Raw genomic sequence first — 23421 nt, 5'->3', positions numbered from 1 at the left:
GTATATAAACACAAACATGTAGCCAAGATATTAGTGATACATTCATGTCTTTCCAATGTGCATGCGGTAAATGCGGAAATGTGAAATATGGCAACATTATTACCAAACAAGTCCAAACAGAACCAACGTGCTGTCATTCTTTATTGGTTGCCAAAGGACAAAGACCAATACAAATACATCAGAAAATGAAGTCTATTTATGGGGCAGCATGTCTGTCAAAACCCACCACTGCAGAATGGTGTGCCATGGACTGTGCTGGTCATGATTTGACATGTATGTCCCCGTATCATAAATGTCACAACCCAGAAGCTATGTCAACTTAAATGAGACTCACACTAGTGCCTGCCCTGTAGCCCTGATCTCTGCCCCTGTGACTATCACACCTTCAATCCCTTAGAAATGCCTTGTAAGGTCGACATATCCAGTCTGATGACAACATGCAGCTGGCAGTTATGGACTTCTTCATGCAGTAGGATATTGTGTTTTATCAAAAGGATATCTTCAACATACTGTGCTGGTGGGATGATTGCCTCGATGCTCATGACAATTTTGCCCAATTGTCATACAAATTTTGGACTGTACTGTCTCGAATGGAGATTTTTTTGATCACCTCATAAATTTGATCTCCTCTTCTCTATGATGTCCATTGTTTGAAGTTTAGTCTCCCTTCTTTCTCACACCAGGTTTGGCCAGAGTTCTGAGTGACCTGCCCACCAATTTCCACTTCCCACAATAAATTTCTCTTTCCTCACTGAATAATGGCTATATTTTGGGAGTTAAGAGTGTGTGTCCTATTGTACGTGTTTCTGTTGTTAGTTGTGGATGTTGTGCCACCTGAAAGCAAACTCTTTGCACTCAGAGACAAAAGTTTAAATCTTGAGAAAATCTTTGGATCAAGATTAAAAACAATACTTACTGATACATACTGCAAAATTCACAGGGATCTTGATATATGTGTTTATCACTGTAATTACTAACTTTATATACATTCATAAACCTACAGGAAGCTATACCAAATCTGAATTGGTGTCATTACAAGTTCCACTCAATGTTACAATACAATTAAACTAGAAGAGACTGCAAATTAGATAGGCATGAAATTCCCAGGCAGAATCTCAAATTAACATATAGTATATGGGAGCAGACAAAATACAGTAGCCAGTGTTCACTCATAATAAATAGCATATCGCAAACAGGATAGAATGAGACAGCTGCAGAATCAAAACCAACCAAAGTTAGGTAAAAGCAAATGGGACAAAGCACAGCAGAAATTAATGACAGAAAAGTATTTTGGATGTTGTTGCAATGATGCATACGAGTACATGTAATAGGAACTAATCTGCGAAGAAATGACATCTGGAGAGCATTCTCTCATTTACAGGATACCACAGCAGAGGTAACATTTTACTACTATCAGTTTAGTATCATTATGAGAAGACACGGCAAAGTGGATGCCATCAATACAGCAGCTTTAGTTTTTCAGAACTTATCAGAGAATGGTCAAGCATATAGTTGGTACAAATTCTCCAGAAAGTATGAGAGAAAAATTCATGGGCTATTAGGGTAAAGACTTTCGTACTTGAAGAAACTATTAACAAGTTAGACACTTCGAAGCAATTCCCACGAGTTTTAATGCACTTCTCCACTCACGTTCATCGGCTCCGCTAACAATGACTTCTTAATTGTCTTAAAGTTATAAAAAATACTTCGATATGTTCTGCAAAAATACTTGTTTATATTTGTCTATAAATAAACATCACACAATATGAAGAATGCACTTATTTTGCTGTTTTTATCATGTTCTGACAAGCGTCAAAGCAAAAGAATGCGGGAAAGCAAAGTACATAAACTAGGAGAGACTGTTACCTGTCTCGACTAAAACCTACTTGATGGGATAATGTGCATAGTCATTATTCAGCATTCTCAATTTCTTATGCCACAAATCAGGCTTCTGACTGAACTATTTTACACCTGTGTTTCATTACCTCAAGGTAGTAAACAGAACTGACTCTGAGAATTAGGCATACATTCATGTGTTGCTACAGCAACAACAAAATAATCAGTGTCCAAAATTTAATGTCATAGCTTATACACACACTACTGCATACTTGTTAACAGAAACACACACACATAAAAGAAAGTTTTGCATAAACTCGGTTCCAAGAGTTCTGAACCTGTACAAAAAATTGGAATAGAGTTCAACATAAAAATCATTTCCGCCCTTTTTATTGCTCATGAAAACTACACATTGCACATTGTACCACCACAGCAAGACCTTCAGAGGTGGTGGTCCAGATTGGTGTACACACCGGTACCTCTAATACCTGGTAGCACATCCTCTTGCATGCCTGTATTCGTCGTGGCATACTATCCAGAAGTTCATAAAGGCACTTTTGGTCCAGATTGTCCCACTCCACAATGGTGATTCAGCATAGATCCCTCGGAGTGGTTGGTGGGTCACGTCATTCATAAACAGCCCTTTTCAATCTATCCCAGATATGTTCCATAGGGTTCATGTCTAGAGAACATGCTGGCCACTCTAGTCGAGCGATGCTGTTATCCTGAAGTAAGTCATTCACAAGATGTGCACGATTGGAGCACGAATTGTCGTCCACGAAGACTAATGTCTCACCAATATGCTGCCGATATGGTTGCACTATCTGTCGGAGGATGGCATTCACGTATTGTACAGCCATTAGGGCGCCTTCCATGACAACCAGTGATGTATGTTGGCCCCCACATAATGCCACCCCAACACAGCAGGGAGCCTCCACATTGTTGCAGCACTCAATGGGTAGTGTGTTGTCTAAAGCATTCAGTCTGACCAGGTTGCCTCCAAACATGTCTCCGACAACTGTCTGGTTGAAAGCATATGCGACACTCATCGGTGATGCCAATCCTGAGCGGTCCATTCGGCATGTTGTTGGGCCCATCTGCATGGTGTCGTGATTGCAAAGATGGACCTCATCATCGACATCGGGAGTGAAGTTGCACATCATGTAGCCTATTGTGCACAGTTTGAGTCATAACATGACATCCTGTGGCTGCACAAAAAGCATTATTCAACATGGCGGTGTTGCTGTCAGGGTTCCTCCAAGGCATAATCCATAGGTAGTGGTCATCCACTGCAGTAGTAGCCTTTGGACTGCCTGAGCGAAGCATGTCATCGACATTTCCTGTCTCTCTGTATCTCCTCCATGCCCGAACAACATCGTTTTGGTTCACTCCGAGACGCCTGGACACTTCTCTTGTTGAGAGTCCTTCTTGGCACAAAGTACCAATGCAGATGCGATTGAACCGTGGTATTGACCATCTAGGCATGGATGAACTACAAACAACACGAGCCGTGTACCCCTTTCCTGGTGGAATGGCTAGAACTGGTCGGCTGTCAGACCCCCTCCATCTAAAAGGCGCTGCTCATGCATGGTTGTTTACATCTTTGGGTGGGTTTAGTGACATCTCTGAATAGTCAAAGGGAGAGTGTCTGTGATACAATATCCACAGTCAATGTCTGCCTTCAGGAGTTCTGGGAACGAGGGTGATGCAAAACTTTTTTTGATGTGTGTATTATCTTCTACATCCACATCTACATGGATACTCTGCAAATCGCGCTTGAGTGAATGCCTGGTAGAGGGTTCATAGAACCACTTTTACAATAATTCTCTATTATCCCACACTAACAGTGCGCGAAAAAAATGAACACCTATATCTTTCCGTGGGAGCTCTGATTTCCCTTAATTTATTATGATGATCATTTCTCCCTATGTAGGTCAGTGTCAATAAAATATTTTTTGCATTCAGAGGAGGCAGTTTGTGACAAATTTTGTGAGAAGATTCCACCACAACAGAAAGTGCCTTTGTTTTAATGATGCCCATCACAAATCCTGTACCATGTCTGTGACATTCTGTTCCCTCCTTTGCAATAATACAAAATGTGATGCTCTTCTTTTAACTTTTTCGATGGGCTCCATTAATCCTATCTGGTAAGGATCACAGATCGCACAGCAGTTCTCCAAAAGAGGACGGACAAACGTGGTGTGGATCTGTTACATTGTTTTAAGTGTTCTGCCGATAAAATGCAGTCTTTGGTTTGCCTTCCCCACAACATTACCTATGCGTTCTTTCCCATTTAAATTGTTCTTAATTGTAATTCCTATGTACTTAGCTGAATTTATGGCCTTTAGATCAGATGATTTATTGTGTAACCAAGTTTAACAGATTCCTCTTAGCAATCATGTGCATGACCTCACACTTTTCATTATTTAGGATCAATTGCCAATTTTCGCACAGTTTAGATATCTTTTCTAAACGATTTTGCAATTTGTTTTCAACTTCTGTTGAGTTTACTAGATGTTAAATGATAGCATCATCTGCAAACAACCTATGACAGCTGCTCAGATTGTCTCCTAAATCATTCATATAGATAAGGAACAGCAGAAGGCCTATAACACGAGCTTGGGGAGCGCCAAAAATCATTTCTGTTTTACTCGAAGACTTTCCATCAATTACTACAAACTGTGACCTCTCTGACAGGAAATCATGAAACCAATCACATAACCGAGACAATATTCCATAAGCATGCAATTTCACTACATGTCACTTGTGTGGTAAAGTGCCAAAGACCTTTTGGAAATCTAGAAATATGTAATCAATTTGAAAGCCCTTCTCAATAACACTCAACAGTTCGTGTGAGTGAAGAGCTAGTTGTATTTCACAATAATAATGTTTTCTAAATCCATGTTGACTGTGTGTCAATAGACCATTCTCTTCAAGGTAATTCGTAATGTTTGAACACAATAATGTTCCAAAATCCTGCTGCATATCGACATTAATGCTATGAGCCTGTAATTCAGTGCATTACTCCTATTACTTTTCTTGAATACTGGTGTGACCTCTGTGACTTTCCAGTCTTTGGGTACGAATCTTTTGACAAGTGAGCAGCTGTGTATGATTTTTAAGTATGGAGGTATTGCATCAGCATACTCTGAATGGAACCTAATTGGTACACAGTCTTGACTTGCTTTTATTAAGTGACTCTAATTGATTCACTACTCCGAGGATATCTACTTCTACGTTACTCATGTTGGCAGCTGTTCTTGATTCGAGTTCTGGAATATTTACTTCACTGTCTTTGGAGAAGAAATTTCGAAAGGCTATGTTTAGTAACATTGCTTTCGCAGCACTGTCATCGATGGTATTTCCACTGCTATCACATAGAGAAGGCATTGACTGTGTCTTGCCACTAGCATACTTCACATACAACCAGAATCTTTCTGATTTTCTGCCAGATTTTGTTGTGAAAACTATTATAAGCATCTCACACTGATGTCCACGCTATATTTCGATCTTCTCTAAAAGACTGATAATTTTGGTGATTTTGCATTCGTCTGAATTTGGCATGCTTTTTTCATTGTTTCCACAGCAATGTTCAGACCAGTTTTTTGTACCAAGGGGGATCAGCTCCGTGATTTGTTAATTTATTTGGTATAAATCCAATTTCCTTGAATTCAAGCCACATCTGGTCTACCTGTATATTGCTAATTTGGAAGAAGTGGAGATTGTCTCTCAGGAGGGCGTCAAGAGAATTTTTATCAGGTTTTTTAACAGATATATGAAGAAACTGCAAAAAGGTGGGAATTTAAGGAGATCGGACCTGGATAAACTGACTAAACCTGAGGTTGTACAGAGTTTCAGGGAGAGCGTAAGGGAACAAATGGCAGGAATGGGGGAAAGAAATGCAGTAGAAGAAGAATGGGTAGCTTTGAGGGATGAAGTAGTGAAGGCAGCAGAGGATCAAGTAGGTAAAAAGACGAGGGCTAGTAGAAATCCTTGGGTAACAGAAGAAATATTGAATTTAATTGACGAAAGGAAAAATATAAAAATGCAGTAAATGAAGCTGGCAAAAAGGAATACAAACGTCTCAAAAACAAGATCAACAGGAGGTGCAAAATGGCTAAGCAGGGATGGCTAGAGGACAAATGTAAGGATGTAGAGGCTTATCTCGCTAGGGGTAAGATAGATACTGCCTACAGGAAAATTTAAAGAGACCTTTGGAGAAAAGAGAACCACTTGTATGAATATCAAGAGCTCAGATGGAAACCCAGTTCTAAGCAAAGAAGCGAAAGCAGAAAGGTGGAAGGAGTACAAAGAGGGTCTATACAAGGGCGATGTACTTTAGGACAATATTATGGAAATGGAAGAGGATGTAGATGAAGACGAAATGGGAGATATGATATTGCGTGAAGAGTTTGACAGAGCACTGAAAGACCTGAGTCGAAACAAGGCCCCGGGAGTAGACAACATTCCATTGGAACTACTGACGGCCTTGGGAGAGCCAGTCCTGACAAAACTCTACCATCTGGTGAGCAATATGTACAAGACAGGCGAAATACCCTCAGACTTCAAGAAGAATATAATAATTCCAATCCCAAAGAAAGCAGGTGTTGACAGATGTGAAAATTACCAAACAATCAGTTTAATAAGTCACGGATGCACAATACTAACGTGAATTCTTTACAGACGAATGGAAAACCTAGTAGAAGCCAACCTTGGGGAAGATCAGTTTGGATTCCGTAGAAATACTGGAACACGTGAGGCAATACTGACCCTATGGCTTATCTTAGAAGCTAGATTAAGGAAAGGCAAACCTATGTTTCTAGCATTTGTAGACTTAGAGAAAGCTTTTGACAATGTTGACTGGAATACTCTCTTTCAAATTCTGAAGGTGGCAGGGGTAAAATACAGGGAGCGAAAGGCTATTCACAATTTGTATAGAAACCAAATGGCAGTTATAAGAGCTGAGGGGCATGAAAGGGAAGCAGTGGTTGGGAAGGGAGTGAGACAGGGTTGTAGCCTCTCCCCGATGTTATTCAATCTGTATATTGAGTAAGCAGTGAAGGAAACAAAAGAAAAATTCGGAGTAGGTATTAAAATCCATGGAGAAGAAATAAAAACTTTGAGGTTCGCCGACGACATTGTAATTCTGTCAGAGACAGCAAAGGACTTGGAAGAGCAGCTGAACGGAATGTATAGCGTCTTGATGGGAGGATATAAGATGAACATCAACAAAAGCAAAACGAGGATAATAGAATGTAGTTGAATTAAGTCGGGTGATGTTGAGGGTATTAGATTAGGAAATGAGACGCTTTAAGTAGTAAAGGAGTTTTGCTATTCGGGGAGCAAAATAACTGATGATGGTCAAAGTAGGGAGGATATAAAATGTAGACTGGCAATGGGAAGGAAAGCGTTTCTGAAGAAGAGAAATTTGTTAACATCGAGTATAGATTTAAGTGGATGGAAGTCATTTCTGAAAGTATTTTTATGGAGCGTAGCCATGTATGGAAGTGAAACATAGACGATAAATAGTTTGGACAAGAAGAGAATAGAAGCTTTCGAAATGTGGTACTACAGAAGAATGCTGAAGATCAGATGGTTAGATCACATAACTAATGAGGAGGTGTTGAATAGGATTGGGGAGAAGAGAAGTTTGTGGCACAACTTGACTAGAAGAAGGGATCGGTTGGTAGGACATGTTCTGAGGCATCAAGGGATTACCAATTTAGTATTGGAGGGCAGCGTGGAGGGTAAAAATCGTAGAGGGAGACCAAGAGATGAGTACACCAAGCAGATTCAGAAGGATGTAGGCTGCAGTAGGTACTGGGAGATGAAGAAGCTTGCACAGGATAGAGTAGCATGGAGAGCTGCATCAAACCAGCCTCAGGACTGAAGACCGCAACAACAACAACGTCTTGTTTATTTTTGGAGGATTTGGGGGTTACAATATTCAATCTCGCTATGACAACTCTGTGTTCACTAATCCCTGTATCCATTTTGATGCTTGCTATTAGCTCAGGATTAATTGTTGCTAAGAGGTCAAGTGTGTTTTCACAACTGTTTACTATTCGCGTGGGCTCATGAACTAACTGCTCAAAATAATTTTCAGATAATGCGTTTAGCACAATTTCAGATGATGCTTTATATGTACCTTTACATTTAAATAAGTATTTTCAGCAACATATCGAGCATAAATTAAAGTCACCACCAACTATAATTGTACAAGTCGGGTACGTGTTTGAAATTGAACTCAGGTTTTCTGTGAACCTTTCAGCAGTTTTTATCATCTAAATGGGAGGTCTGTAGAAGTATCCCATTATTATTTTATTCCCGTTGCCAGTATGACCTCTGCCCATACTAACATACAGGAACTGTCTGCTTCAATTTTACATTACACGATAAAATATTTCTAACAAATAAAAACACACCACCGCCAAATGTGTTTAGCCTATCTTTTTGGAACACCATTAGGTTCTTCAAAAAATTTTGGCTTAACTTATCTCCAGCTTTGGCAAGCAAGACTGGCAGCCTTTATCATTCTGAAAGCTGTTTGAAACCGCTTAGAATCTCTTCTGATCCAAAGTGACACACATCATTGATACCAATGTGAGCCACCACCTGCAGTTGGCTGCACCCTGTGCTCTTCATGGCAACTGAAATGACACTTTCCACTTTTGGAATGACTCCATGTGGTATGCACACGGAGGGCACATCGGCTTTCTTCCCCTCCTTGGCAGCCATGTCCATAAGGGGACCCATAATGCACCTAACATTGGAACCCCGTACTATCAATAATCCCACTCCCTGCATTGCCTGAATCTTGCAGGCTGAGAGGTTCCCTCTCAAACAGGGCAAGCAACTGCATCTGGCTGAGGGACAGTGTCAGCCATAGATAGCACCTGGAACCTGTTTGTCAGGCTAACTGGGAGGCCTTACGTGTGGCCCTCTGGGAAGTCTTTTGCCACCTGCCATGCCCCAAACTAACATCCCATTCGACCACGAGTAAGTGATCAACCTCAGTGCAGCACAACTGGACTGGTCACTGGTGTGGGCCGATCAGTGGACTCAGGCATGCCGGACGTATGTTGCATCCGCACGGCTGGCCCACAACAGTGATGCCCATCCACTGCTGCTTCAAGCTGTGTAATTGAAGCCATCACAACCTGGAGCTGAGAGCAAAGTGTCACAAACTTGGCTCATATCCACAAACAGCCATCACGGTCCCTAACCATGCTAAAGACCATGGAAAACTAAACTACACAGACAAACAAGGACAACCGACTTGTGCCATGGAACTCTACTGTAGACACTGTGGATAACAAGAATTGTGTCTAATAAATTAGATCAACACACAGGGATTCAAAAACTGAACCCCCAAAGAATTCAGGTAAGACTAAACAATTCACTCCTAATGAGGAACTTTTAATGTATCACAAAATCAGTTTACTTTACAATGCAAACGAAAATGTGAGAACAGAGTCTATTAAATATAAAATTAACATGCAGAAACACAAGAAACTCAACTACCAAAGCACACAGATGAAACTACACAATTCGCTCCTGGTTGGAAACTCGTAAAATGCCACAAAATCGGTTACTTCCCTCTGGCTCCTTGTGTCTCGGCCGGCTGCCACTGACTGATTAACCTTAAATGTAATCAAAGGAATGCGGATGACGTGGGTAACTAATCCATTAGATTTTGATAACACAGCTGCTGAACTCCATTTCTCCAACAGACATTTTGACTGTGTATCTTTTGACTCATTCAAAAGACTGCCAAAATGTTGTTGTTGTGGTCTTCAGTCCTGAGACTGGTTTGATGCAGCTCTCCATGCTGCTCTATCCTGTGCAACCTACATCCTTCTGAATCTGTTTATACTCATCTCTTGGTCTCCCTCTACGATTTTTACCCTCCACGCTGCCCTCCAATACTAAACTGGTGATTGTAGATCGCATTTCATTGGTCCTGTTGTCTACATAGCAGCTTATGCATAAGACATTGGACAAGTCAAGTTATAAATATACAGGCTGAAAGTCATTTCAAGGCATACATATTTAAGCTTACAATAATACATTTTACACGTAAGTATTTATATAACACATTTCATAAATTTAAATATTCTTCAATGGAGTAAAAGCAGTGATATTGTAAATATGACTTTAGAGATTTTCCAAATGTATTGACCTTAGTGATAGGTTTTATGTTTTCAGGAAGTTTGTTATAAAGCTTAACTCCCATGTGAAAAGTACCTTTTTGGCACAGTGCTGTGCTGATTTGAGTCATATGTAAGTTTCTGTTTTGTCTGGTAAAGTGCTCATGTATATCACAGTTTTTTTGCAATCTCCGGTCCTCGCCTATTGCATTTAATTTAAAGAACAAAACAGTTTCCATAATGTATACACATGGTAATGGAGGAATACCAGATTTCTTAAACAGGGGTTTACAAGAGTCTCTAGGCTTGCACCCAAACAAGATTCTAATGGCCCTTTTTTGTAGTTTAATAGTGCTATTAGCTGTTTTAGAGTTTCCCCAGAAGGTGACCCCATATCTAAGACGAGAATGAAAGTACGCATGATATGCATTCAATACTGTTTTCTCACTACAGCATGATTTTAATGAACAAAGAAGGTAACATGTGTTGCTCAGTTCTGCATTGAGATATTCAATATGCTTATTCCGTCTGATGTTATTCTGCAGCCAGAGTCTTAAGAATTTGGTTTCAGTACTGTTACCAACTGGTTCGTCATTGATAGAGACTGATGGGATAAACATGTCCTTGTTAGGAACATAGTGGAATTTTAGAGCAATGATTTTCTTACTGTTTATTACAAGCTGATTACTCTGTGCCCAGCTGCTAAGTTGTTTCGTGACCATGTTTACTGTCTGCTCTAACTGTTCATCGTCATCTCCTTTTAGTAGAATTGTGGTGTCATCTGCAAATATGATTGTTTTGTGTGCATCAATATTTAAGCTTAGATCATTTATGTGCAGAAGAAACAGAAGGGGTCCCAATACTGATCCTTGGGGTACACCACATTTTATTTGTTTCCCTTGATGCCTCAGAATATGCCCCACCAACCGATCCCTTTTCCTAGTCAAGTTATGCCACGAATTTCTCTTCTCTCCAATTCTATTCTATACCTCCTCGTTAGTTATGTGATCAACCCATCTAATCTTCAGCACTTTTCTGTAGCACCACAGTTCGAAAGCTTCTATTCTCTTTTTGTCTAAACTATTTATCGTCCACGTTTCACTTCCATACATGGCTTCACTCCATACAAATACTCTCAGAAACGAGTTCCTGACACTTAAATCTATACTCGATGTTAACAAATTTCTCTTCTTCAGAAACACTTTCCTTGACATTGCCAGTCTACATTTTATATCCTTTCTTCTTCGACCATCATCAGTTATTTTGCTCCCCAAATAGCAAAACTCATTTACTACTTTAAGCATATCATTTCCTAATCTAATACCCGCAGCACCACCCGATTTAATTCGACTACATTCCATTATCCTCGCTTCGCTTCTGTTGATGTTCATCTTATATCCTCCTTTCATGACACTGTCCACTTCGTTGAGCTGCTCTTCCAGGTCCTTTGCTGTCTCTGACAGAATTACAATGTTGTTGGCAAACCTCAAAGTTTTTATTTCTTCTCCATGGATTTTAATTCCTACTCCGATTTTTTCTTTTGTTTCCTTTACTGCTTGCTCAATATACAGATTGAATAACATCGGGGATAGGCTACAACCTTGTCTCACTCCCTTCCCAACTACTGCTTCCCTTTCATGCCCCTCGACTCTTGTAACTGCCATCTGGTTTCTGTCCAATTCGTAAATAGCCTTTCGTTCCCTGTATTTTACCCCTGCCACCTTCAGAATTTGAAAGAGAGTATCCGAGTCAACACTGTCAAAAGCTTTCTCTAAGTCTACAAATGCTAGAAACATAGGTTTGCCTTTCCTTAATCTATTTTCTAAGATAAGTCGTAGGGTCAGTATTGCCTCACATGTTCCAACATTTCTACAGAATCCAAACTGATCTTCCCCGAGGTCGGCTCCTACCATTTTTTCCATTCGTCTGTAAAGAATTCGTATTAGTATTTTGCACCCGTGGCTTATTAAACTGATAATTCTTTAATTTTCACATCTGTCAACACCTGCTTTCTTTGGGATTGGAATTATTATATTCTTCTTGAAGTCTGAGGGTATTTCACCTGTCCCATACATCTTACCCACTAGATAGTAGAGTTTTGTTAGGCCTGGCTCTCCCAAGGCTGTCAGTAGTTCTAATGGAATGTTGTCTACTCCTGGGGCCTTGTTTCGACTTAGGTCTTTCAGTGCTCTGTCAAACTCTTCACGCAGTATCATATCTCCTATTTCACCTTCATCTACACTCTCTTCCATTTCGATAATATTGTCCTCAAGAACATCGCCTTTGTATAGACCCTCTTTGTACTCCTTCCACCTTTCTGCTTTCCCTTCTTTGCTTAGAACTGGGTTTCCATCTGAGCTCTTGATATTCATGCAGGTGTTTCTCTTTTCTCCAAAGGTCTCTTTAATTTTCCTGTAGGCAGTATCTATCTTAATCCTAGTGATATGCACCTCTTCATTCTTACATTTGTCCTCTAGCCATCCCTGCTTAGTCATTTTGCACTTACTGTTGATCTCATTTTTGAGACATTTGTATTCCTTTTTGCCTTCTTCATTTACTGCATTTTTATATTTTCGCCTTTCGTCAATTAAATTCAATATCTCTTCTGTTATCCGAGAATTTCTACTAGCCCTTGTATTTTTACTTACTTGATCCTCAGCTACCTTCACTATTTCATCTCTCAAAGCTACCCATTCTTCTTCTACTGCATTTCTTTCCCCCATTCTTGTGAATCGTTCCCTAATGCTCTCCCTGCAGCTCTCTACAACCTCTGGTTCTTTCAGTTTATCCAGGTCCCATCTCCTCAAATTCCCACCTTTTTGCAGTTTCTTCAGTTTTAATCTACAGTTCATAATCAATAGATGTACACGACTGAAATAAGTTGAAGAAATGGAGTTTCTGCAGCTGCACATCCAAAATCTAATTGGTCAGTCAATGGGATGCAAAAACATTAAGGTGAACATAATGTAGCTACCAAATGACAGTTTGTGTTGTAGGCAGTATTTTTTAATGTGGGCAGATATAGTGTGTGAAATATAGGCCAGAAAAGTAGTTTTTCATCAGAATACATACAATGTTTTAAAAACTAGCCCACATTCAACAGTGAAACCCTGTCTCTTGCAAAGGAATCACAGGAATTCTGAGTTTGATGAACAGAAAGGTACGACAAATTTGGAAGAAAAATTGTTCATAAATCAAAACCTAAACAACATTGTAAAATGAATGAAGACTGTTTTTATCAAAAGTTTCAATACAAATTATTCAATCCTTTTACGTGCCAGCCATTCATCTTATCTGCAAGACATTAAGTGTGTTGTACATTACAAAGTCTGAACAACAGTTTTATTTATGAACAGTAAACCTTCTCAGGATACAGCTTTATTTCGTAAATTAAACTTCAAAGAGACTATATAAAAACAAAAATATTTCAGAAAATATCCAGGGATAACACTTTGCAGTGAGTGCTACAGAATTTTCCTTTTATCACTCTTCACAGGCACTTCAATATATTTTCTAAATGGATATTAAAATATCTGAATCAAGCATGAGCACCCACTTAATAGTCACTGAAACAGAGACAAGTGCAGCACAACTAGAAGACACACACATTAGTGACATAGCTTCAAATCTCTGGATGTGCTGCCTTGTTTCACCAAATCTACAGTTTCTGAAACATAATTCAGACTGGCTGTCTCTGCATATCCACGCCAATCACTCACTCAAAACCTAATGCACACGACTCAAACTCAAGAAGTTGTCCATTACAATCCCGTGAGCCTACCCTATATTAGACAAGTTCAACTCACTGCTGACAGTTTCTCTTCTGCCCTACTTTGGATAGAACGTTAGGTAATAGTTCTCACTTAATAGATATACCCAAGCCAGTGCAACATACAATACACTTTAAATAAAAGACTGATGTCATTACGCAAATGTATTGCAACTCCTACATTCACTAAAACAGTTCATAAATGGTTCTATACAACTGTACGAGTTAGGTTTTCTGTGTGCATCACGATTTCAAAACATTCTTGCATATTCACAGTTACAGAAAAACAGCTACACTTTACAAAGAGACTGCAAAGTTGTTACTTAATCAAGGTCTAGGTACTGACTGACTACTGCTCCAGTGCCAGTTACTGTTACAATGTTGGCACAGATTAAACCACAAGTGGCCTCTTGAGAAATGCTACATCTTTCCCGTATTTTATAAACGTGAGATTTATTCAGAAAATACATTATCACGATATGTAAGGGATAAGAAGTTCTCCCCCATGTTTATTCTTCCACTGACAATATAATTATTAACAATAATTGATAGCCATGTGAAAAAATTGTTAACTATAAGGCTTCAAATTCATTATCTTGTTTAACAAATCAAGCCTTGCTACCGAAAAGTTATTAACCTCCAGGTTAGCCTGACAAACAGGTTCCAGGTGCTATCTATGGCCTATGGCATTACGTATGAACAGCGACTAACAATTGTGGATTGCACAGTTTTACAAAATTTTATAGAAATATATTAATTTTATAATTTAAAAAATAAGTCTATAAATTCATATCTAATTTGTCAATCCATTCAAGGGCTGCCTCTGTCACTTCAAAGAAATCTTCCAAGTTCCCATGGTAGGCTTTTCTGCTACAGCTTGTTACAATGTGATGGATTGTCTGGTGTTCATTTCCACAGTCACATGGAGAAGATGAAGCCCTTCCCCATCAGTAGAGGCTTTCAGCACAGATGCTATGGTCCGTGTGGATCCGATTAATTGTTTTCAAAGCACGTTGTGTTAGTTCCATACCGTCTGGTTGTGTGTCAGGTCTTTGGAGGGTTTGATGTTCCTCATGGGCAATAGTGTTCCACATTTCTGTCCACTTTTTGTTGATACTGAAAGTAGCTGCCTATAGTGATTCTGCCAGTAGGACAGATGGCTGCCTAGATTTTAATTGGTTCATTCGGAGTGCAGGAATGTCGGAGATTTTAAGTAATATTTGGTATTCCTTAAGGAGGGCATTCTGTCTTTGGAGGTCTGGTGGCACAATGTTGCTTAGAGATGGTAACCACTACAGAGGAGTAGATCTGATGTAGTCTGTGCTTAGATCTGCATTGCTGCATTTAGCTCCACATCAATTTTTCTCACATATGTGCTATTAAGCCACACTGGGGCACAATATTCGACAACAGAGCAGACCAGCCCTAAGGCAGTGCATCACAGTGTCGTAGCTCTTGTGTCCCATGAGGTATCACTCAGCTTCCGCATGATGATATTGCGTGACCTCAGCTTTGATGCGGTGTTTTCTATGTGCTTCCTGTAAGAGAGGGTTCTATCAAGAGTCACTCCTAGATATTTTGGAGAGTCTCGATGGTGGAGGACCTGACGACTGAAAGTGATATTCAACTTCACATTGGCCATTCTGCTGTTAAGGTGAAAGGAGCTGACTTCAGTCTTCGTTGGTTTTGGTATCAGTCTACACTTATTGACGTATCATCTACTGTGCTTAGATCTGCGGATAGGATCTCCTCACCAGCTTCAATTGTTCTCTGTTGGGTGGCCAAGACCAGATCGTCTGCATAGATGACCTTCATTGACTCTGTTTCAGGGAGGTCAGATGTATACAAGTTGAACAGGATTGGTGCCAAATTGAGCCTTGCGGAAGACCTATCACCTTTCTTCTTCCTGCATAGTTGGTTGCCACGGACTACTAGGTAGTGTCTCTCAGACAGCATGTTGTTTATGAGCCTGATTGTGGTTTGGCAGTGTATAACACTGGCAAGTTTGTGCAAGAGTCCTTGTCTCCATACTGTATCATAGGCAGCTGTAAGACCAATAAAAGCCACTGATGTTTTAAGGCGACGTTGGAATCCAGCTTCTATGTGTGTAGATAGGCTGAGCACTTTGTATCCGCAGTTTCTGTTTGGTCTGAATCCTGCCTGATCGATGAGAATAACTTCATGGATCTTTGAACCAATTCGGTTGAGGATGATTCTTTCCAAAACTTGTAGGAGCAGCTCACAAGGGCGACTGGACGATAGCTAGCAGTTTTTTTCGCTGGTTTACCCAGCTTCGGTATTGCTACGATTTTTGTTCTTTTGAATGCTTTTGGAATTTTTCCTGATAGCATAATATTGGTGAAGAAACTTGCAAGCCATCTATGTGTCCTTTTACCACAACAGATGAGGAACTCTGGGTGTATCCCATCAAATCCTGGAGCTTAGCCTTTTTTCATTCCTTTGACTGCTGCAGTGATCTTATCTACAATGAAGTCTCTGGAGTACTCCGACTTGTTGGGTGCCTTCTACTTCAGGTTTCTAAGCTTTTTCTTAACCATTCTTTGGTGTGGCTTAAGTGGGGGCACTTTGGAGAGCAAGAACTTATTCTATTCGCAATCTGGTCTGGTGTTACTTCAGGATCTTTTCGGGTGGGTGGTCGACCTCCTCCCAGTCTTCTCGAGAGGTTCCATACCTCTCTGCTTGACCTCTTAAAATCCACACTGTTTTTTACTACCAGCACTCTTTACAAGCTTTATCAAGGTGTCTTAGGGAGTTCTGTAGCAGTTCCGCTGTCACTGGTGGTTAAATAGGACTGATAAAGAGTTTTTCGCAGTCATTACTCCAGACTGGGATATATTCTCTCCGGAATCCTCTAGGCACACATTTTTTTTTTTTTTTTTTTTTGAAACTGCTCTGATGAATCTTTCAAAATTTTCACTTAGTGGGGGGATCCATCTGATCACTTTACCAAGTTCTTTGGAGAATTTAGTCCAGTCTGCTTTCCTGTAGTTCCATCTTGGTCTAGGCATTGATCTGATTAGAGGAATTTGAATTCATGTGTCTAGAATTACCAGCTGGTGTTGGGTTTTTGGGAAACCTCAGGGGACTGTCCTCACCGCATATAGAGGTTGTAAGGTGTTCACCTAAGATAGGCCACCTCACTCCACTGTCTAGCTTAGCTAGGCATTAGCTTATTCTTACAAGCCATCTGACTGAGATAAATGCAGTAACAGCAGTGGTCAGCACTACCTGCTACATTTACCATAACTGGACAAACAAATACATGCTCCCAATTTCAAAATAAATTACTTTTAGGACCAGCAAAGGTCACACTTTGATAGGAGATAGGTTACTACCCCAGCCTCTAAATTAGATATAATTTGACAGCAATAGCCGCTACAGCACTTAGGGATATTATTTGATGGATCACCTATAGTAGATGCATGCCTACTTGTTGTTTGGGCATAGACTTGATGCCTTACTACTGCTGGATTTCAGATACATCTGATGATGAGGCTAAGACCTTGAAACCATGGTAGTGCATAGAGACTTCTGCATGGCAAGACTTCAGTCACTAACGTATTTTACAACTATGGCAGGTTTGTTTACCATGAACATGTTGCAGAATTGTTGTGGATGCTCCTCAAATAAAAATTTATAATATCTCTGTTGCGTCAGTTTAAAAACTGGAGTCGGCTGTTCTTGTTGGGCTGAGTGGGTCCCTAGGCCTGTTCCAGTACAAGTGCAGACAGGTAATACACTCAGTCTCCGAAGTAGACTGTTCACATTAAGATTGCTCCGTTGTAAAGAACAGTGTTATATATCACTACTTTAAGCAAATACTATACCTGTAATATCTGCCCCTTCATCCATTTCACCAAGTGCTTCTGCATCTTGAAAACTCAATTCCTGGTACAACGTATTCCCACTTCGCTGCTCTCTGAAATAACAGGCCTATTAGCAGCAACTGTATGTTTTGCCACATATCACAACATTCAAAAGTACACACCTCTTTGTCTTGCTCCGGCCTATTGGAGAAACAACTGTTGTGGACATTCCCTCTACGTCTTCCAGTTCCGGTGTTGAATCCTTTGTGCTTGGTGTAAGTCCATCAACCCAGCCTCCTCCTGTTTAATACAAGAACACTTTTCTCAGTATATTTGAATTCAATGAATACAATATATTCATTATATAATTCAAACCAGAAAGTAAAGGAAGATAGTTTCTAAGAAACAATCTGACATAACAGTTAAATGTAACATAATCGACGAATTTAATTGGAATCTCAGGCCAGTTTTGCAACAAGGTAAATATCTATGCAAAACAAAATTGTTAGTGAAGTATTAGAAATGTTTTGTTAAGATGAGAAATATCAAAAGAATTCTAATTAATTCTCAGGATGCTGTTACATTCCTGAAACAGTGATGATGATGATGTACAAATGAAATACACATGATTGTCTGGAGACTTCCTATCCAAATGTGACAATTAAAGGAATCTTTGACAATTGGGATAATCATATCATCACATACCATAGTACCCACAATGTACAAACAAGCAATAACTGGGAATGCAGTACAATTTTCAAACTCTAAGAAGCATAGTGCTGCGTTATCCACCAATAACTACACTCCTGGAAATGGAAAAAAGAACACATTGACACCGGTGTGTCAGACCCACCATACTTGCTCCGGACACTGCGAGAGGGCTGTACAAGCAATGATCACACGCACGGCACAGCGGACACACCAGGAACCGCGGTGTTGGCCGTCAAATGGCGCTAGCTGCGCAGCATTTGTGCACCGCCGCCGTCAGTGTCAGCCAGTTTGCCGTGGCATACGGAGCTCCATCGCAGTCTTTAACACTGGTAGCATGCCGCGACAGCGTGGACGTGAACCGTATGTGCAGTTGACGGACTTTGATCGAGGGCGTATAGTGGGCATGCGGGAGGCCGGGTGGACGTACCGCCGAATTGCTCAACACGTGGGGCGTGAGGTCTCCACAGTACATCGATGTTGTCGCCAGTGGTCGGCGGAAGGTGCACGTGCCCGTCGACCTGGGACCGGACCGCAGCGACGCACGGATGCACGCCAAGACCGTAGGATCCTACACAGTGCCGTAGGGGACCGCACCGCCACTTCCCAGCAAATTAGGGACACTGTTGCTCCTGGGGTATCGGCGAGGACCATTCGCAACCGTCTCCATGAAGCTGGGCTACGGTCCCGCACACCGTTAGGCCGTCTTCCACTCACATCCCAACATCGTGCAGCCCGCCTCCAGTGGTGTCGCGACAGGCGTGAATGGAGGGATGAATGGAGACGTGTCGTCTTCAGCGATGAGAGTCGCTTCTGCCTTGGTGCCAATGATGGTCGCATGCGTGTTTGGCGCCGTGCAGGTGAGCGCCACAATCAGGACTGCATACGACCGAGGCACACAGGGCCAACACCCAGCATCATGGTGTGGGGAGCGATCTCCTACACTGGCCGTACACCACTGGTGATCGTCGAGGGGACACTGAATAGTGCACGGTACATCCAAACCGTCATCGAACCCATCGTTCTACCATTCCTAGACCGGCAAGGGAACTTGCTGTTCCAACAGGACAATGGACGTCCGCATGTATCCCGTGCCACCCAAAGTGCTCTAGAAGGTGTAAGTCAACTACCCTGGCCAGCAAGATCTCCGAATCTGTCCCCCATTGAGCATGTTTGGGACTGGATGAAGCGTCGTCTCACGCGGTCTGCACGTCCAGCACGAACGCTGGTCCAACTGAGGCGCCAGGTGGAAATGGCATGGCAAGCCGTTCCACAGGACTACATCCAGCATCTCTACGATCGTCTCCATGGGAGAATAGCAGCCTGCATTGCTGGGAAAGGTGGATATACACTGTACTAGTGCCGACATTGTGCATGCTCTGTTGCCTGTGTCTATGTGCCTGTGGTTCTGTCAGTGTGATCATGTGATGTATCTGACCCCAGGAATGTGTCAATAAAGTTTCCCCTTCCTGGGACAATGAATTCACGGTGTTCTTATTTCAATTTCCAGGAGTGTATGTTTATAAAATGGTCATGCAGCTCATGCTGACCACTGTTCAGCAGTTAGCAATATCACACAAAGTTTTTGTAAACAGTGAAATATAAAGTTACAAAATGTTACTCTCAACAAAGTTATTCAATTCTTTATTTTTTATTAACTCCCAATTGTTCCATGTGGCGCACAGGCAATATGAAAGACATATTTTATGCATAAAAGTCCACTGACTGTCTGTATTTTGGGTTTTTATTTCCAATAGATATTTAAGAGTGAGAGTTCCATTGTCAGGATTTCCAAGATTCACACTATGCTATTCAGTGATGTTGAGAAGCCTAAAGTAAATCTTGAAAACAATGATGATGGAATCTTTGCTTGAGAGATGTACAGAAATAAAAACTTGGCAGCATTAAAATCCTCCTCCCATGAACCATGGATCTTGCTGTTGGTGGGGAGGCTTGTGTGCCTGAGCGATACAGATAGTTGTACCGTAGGTACAACCACAATGGGAGGGTATCTGTTGAGAGGCCAGACAAACGTGTGGTTCATGCAGACAGGCAGCAGCCTTTTCAGTAGTTGCAGGGGCAACAGTCTGGATGATTGACTTATCAAGCCTTGTAACATTAGCATAATGACCTTGCTGTGCTGGTACTGTGAATGACCAAAAGCAAGGGAAAACTACACTCTTAATTTTTCCCGAGGCCATGCAACTCGACTGTATGGTTAAATGATGATGGCATGTCTTCTTGGGAAAAATATTCCAGAGGTAAAATAGTCCCCTATTCAGTTTTCCGGGTGGGGACTACTCACGAGGACGTTGTTATCAGGAGAAACGAAACTGGCGTTCTATGAATCAGAGCATGGAATGTCAGCTCCCTTAATCGGGCAGGTAGGTTACATAATTTTAAATGGGAAATGGATAGGTTAAAGCTAGATATAGTGGGAATCAGTGAAGCTCAGTGTCAGGAGGAACAAGACTACTGGTCAAGTGAATACAGGGTTGTAAAGACAAAATCAAATATCGGTAATGCAGGAGTAGGCTTAATAATGAATTAAAAAATAGAAGCTAGGGTAAGCTACCGCGAACAGCATAGTGAACACATTATTGTAGCAAAGATAGACACGAAGCCCATGCCAACCACAGTAGTACAAGTTTATATGCCAATTAGCTCCGCAGATGACAAAGAGATTGAAGAAATGTACAATGAGATAAAAGAAATTATTCAGATAGTGAAGCGAGATAAAAATTTAATAGTCATGGTGGACTGGAATTCAATAGTAGGAAAAGGAAAAGTAGTAGGTGAATACAGAATGGGGGTAAAGAATGAAAGAGGAAGACACCTGGTAGAATTTTGCACAGAGCATAACTTAATCATAGCTAACACTTGGTTTAAGAATCATGAAAGAAGGCTGTATACATGTAAGAGGTCTGGAGACACTGGAACATTTCAGATAGATTATGTAATGGTAAGACAGATACAGGGTTATTACAAATGAATGAAGCGATTTCACATATCTACAATAACTTTATTATTTGAGATATTTTCACAATGCTTTGCACACACATACAAAAACTCAAAAAGTTTTTTTAGGCATTCACAAATGTTGGATATGTGCCCCTTTAGTGATTCAGCAGACATCAAGCCGATAATCAAGTTCCTCCCACACTCGGCGCAGCGTGTCCCCATCAATGAGTTCGAAAGCATCGTTGATGCAAGCTCGCAGTTCTGTCACCCCACAGAAAGAAATCGCATGGGGTTAAGTCGGGAGAGCGTGGAGGCCATGACATGAATTGCTGATCATGATCTCCACCACGACCGATCCATCAGTTTTCCAATCTCCTGTTTAAGAAATGCCGAACATCATGATGGAAGTGCGGTGGAGCACCATCCTGTTGAAAGATGAAGTCGGCGCTGTCGGTCTCCAGTTGTGGCATGAGCCAATTTTCCAGCGTGTCCAGATACACGTGTCCTGTAACGTTTCTTTCGCAGAAGAAAAAGGGGCCGTAAACTTTAAACCGTGAGATTGCACAAAACACGTTAACTTTTGGTGAATTGCGAATTTGCTGCACGAATGCATGAGGATTCTCTACCGCCCAGATTCACACATTGTGTCTGTTCACTTCACCATTAAGAAAAAATGTTGCTTCATCACTGAAAACAAGTTTCGCACTGAACGCATCCTCTTCCATGAGCTGTTGCAACCGCGCCGAAAATTCAAAGTGTTTGACTTTGTCATCGGGTGTCAGGGCTTGTAGCAATTGTAAACGGTAAGGCTTCTGCTTTAGCCTTTTCCGTAAGATTTTCCAAACCGTCCGCTGTGGTACGTTTAGCTCCCCGCTTGCTTTATTCGTCGACTTCCGCGGGCTACGCGTGAAACTTGCCCGCACGAGTTCAACCGTTTCTTCACTCACTGCAGGCCGACCCGTTGATTTCCCCTTACAGAGGCATCCAGAAGTTTTAAACTGCGCATACCATCGCCGAATGGAGTTAGCAGTTGGTGGATCTTTGTCGAACTTCGTCCTGAACTGTCGTTGCACTGTTATGACTGACTGATGTGAGTGCATTTCAAGCACGACATACGCTTTCTTGGCTCCTGTCACCATTTTGTCTCACTGAGCTCTCGAGCGTTCTGGCGGCAGAAACCTGAAGTGCGGCTTCAGCCGAACAAAACTTTATGAGTTTTTCTACGTATCTGTAGTGTGTCGTGACCATATGTCAATGAATGGAGCTACAGTGAATTTATGAAATCGCTTCAATCATTTGTAATAGCCCTGTATTTATGGTTGTGAACTGTAGATTAAATCTGAAGAAACTGCAAAAACATAGGAATTTAAGATGATGGGACCTGGATAAACAAAGAACCAGAGGTTGCAGAGACTTTCTTTCAGAGAGAGCATTAGGGAATGATTGACAAGAACGGAGGAAAGAAATACAGTAGAAGAAGAACGCATAGCTTTGGGAGAGGAAACAGAGAAGGCAGCAGAGGATCAAGTAGGTAAAAAGACAAGGGCTAGTAGAAATCCTATGGTAATAGAAGAAATATTGAATTTAATTGACAAAAGGAGAAAATATAAAAATGCAGTAAATGAAGCAGGCAAAAAGGAATACAAACGTCTCAGAAATGAGATCGACAGGAAGTGCAAAATGGCTAAGCAGGGATGGCTAGAGGACAAATGCGAGGATGTAGAGGCGCATATCACTAGGGGTAAGATAGATACTGCCTACAGGAAAATTAGACAGACCTTTGGAGAAAAGACAACCACTTGTATGAATATCAAGAGCTCAGATGGAAAACGAATTCTAAGTAAAGATGGGAACGCAGAAAGGTGGAAGGAGTATATAGAGAGTGATAATTAATTGCAACCCTCAGCTATAGGCAGCTGAAGGTTTCAATTAATTATCATTTATGCTAGAGAAGCTGCACGGTCATCAATGGTATCTGTTCCTGCGAGAACGGTTACTATCTTCTCATGGATATAGAATGTCTATACAAGGGTGATGTACATGAGCGCAATATTATGGAAATGGAAGAGGACGTAGCTGAATATCAAATGGGAGATATGATATTGCGTGAAGAGTCACACAGAGCACTGAAAGACCTAAGTCGAGACAAGACCCTGGGAGTAGACAACAT

General features: G+C 41.1%; 1 protein-coding gene across 14 annotated transcripts in view; it reads right to left on the bottom strand.

Annotated features, from left to right (window-relative positions):
* The window catches only part of LOC124610699 (C-Jun-amino-terminal kinase-interacting protein 4), a 262056-nt gene that overhangs the window by 222405 nt on the left and 16230 nt on the right, over positions 1 to 23421 (bottom strand). For all 14 annotated transcript variants that reach the window (XM_047140189.1, XM_047140190.1, XM_047140179.1 and 11 more), the window contains exons 6-7: positions 17765 to 17882; positions 17604 to 17695 (exon numbers count right to left, since the gene is read on the bottom strand). In XM_047140189.1, coding sequence (XP_046996145.1) covers positions 17604 to 17695; positions 17765 to 17882 — 210 coding nt within the window. The remainder of the gene's footprint in view (positions 1 to 17603; positions 17696 to 17764; positions 17883 to 23421) is intronic.

Source organism: Schistocerca americana, chromosome 1 (assembly GCF_021461395.2).
Source record: "Schistocerca americana isolate TAMUIC-IGC-003095 chromosome 1, iqSchAmer2.1, whole genome shotgun sequence".
Classification (NCBI taxonomy): domain Eukaryota; kingdom Metazoa; phylum Arthropoda; class Insecta; order Orthoptera; family Acrididae; genus Schistocerca; species Schistocerca americana.
Note: the sequence above shows the minus strand (reverse complement) of the source record. Positions and strands in the feature narration are given on the sequence as shown.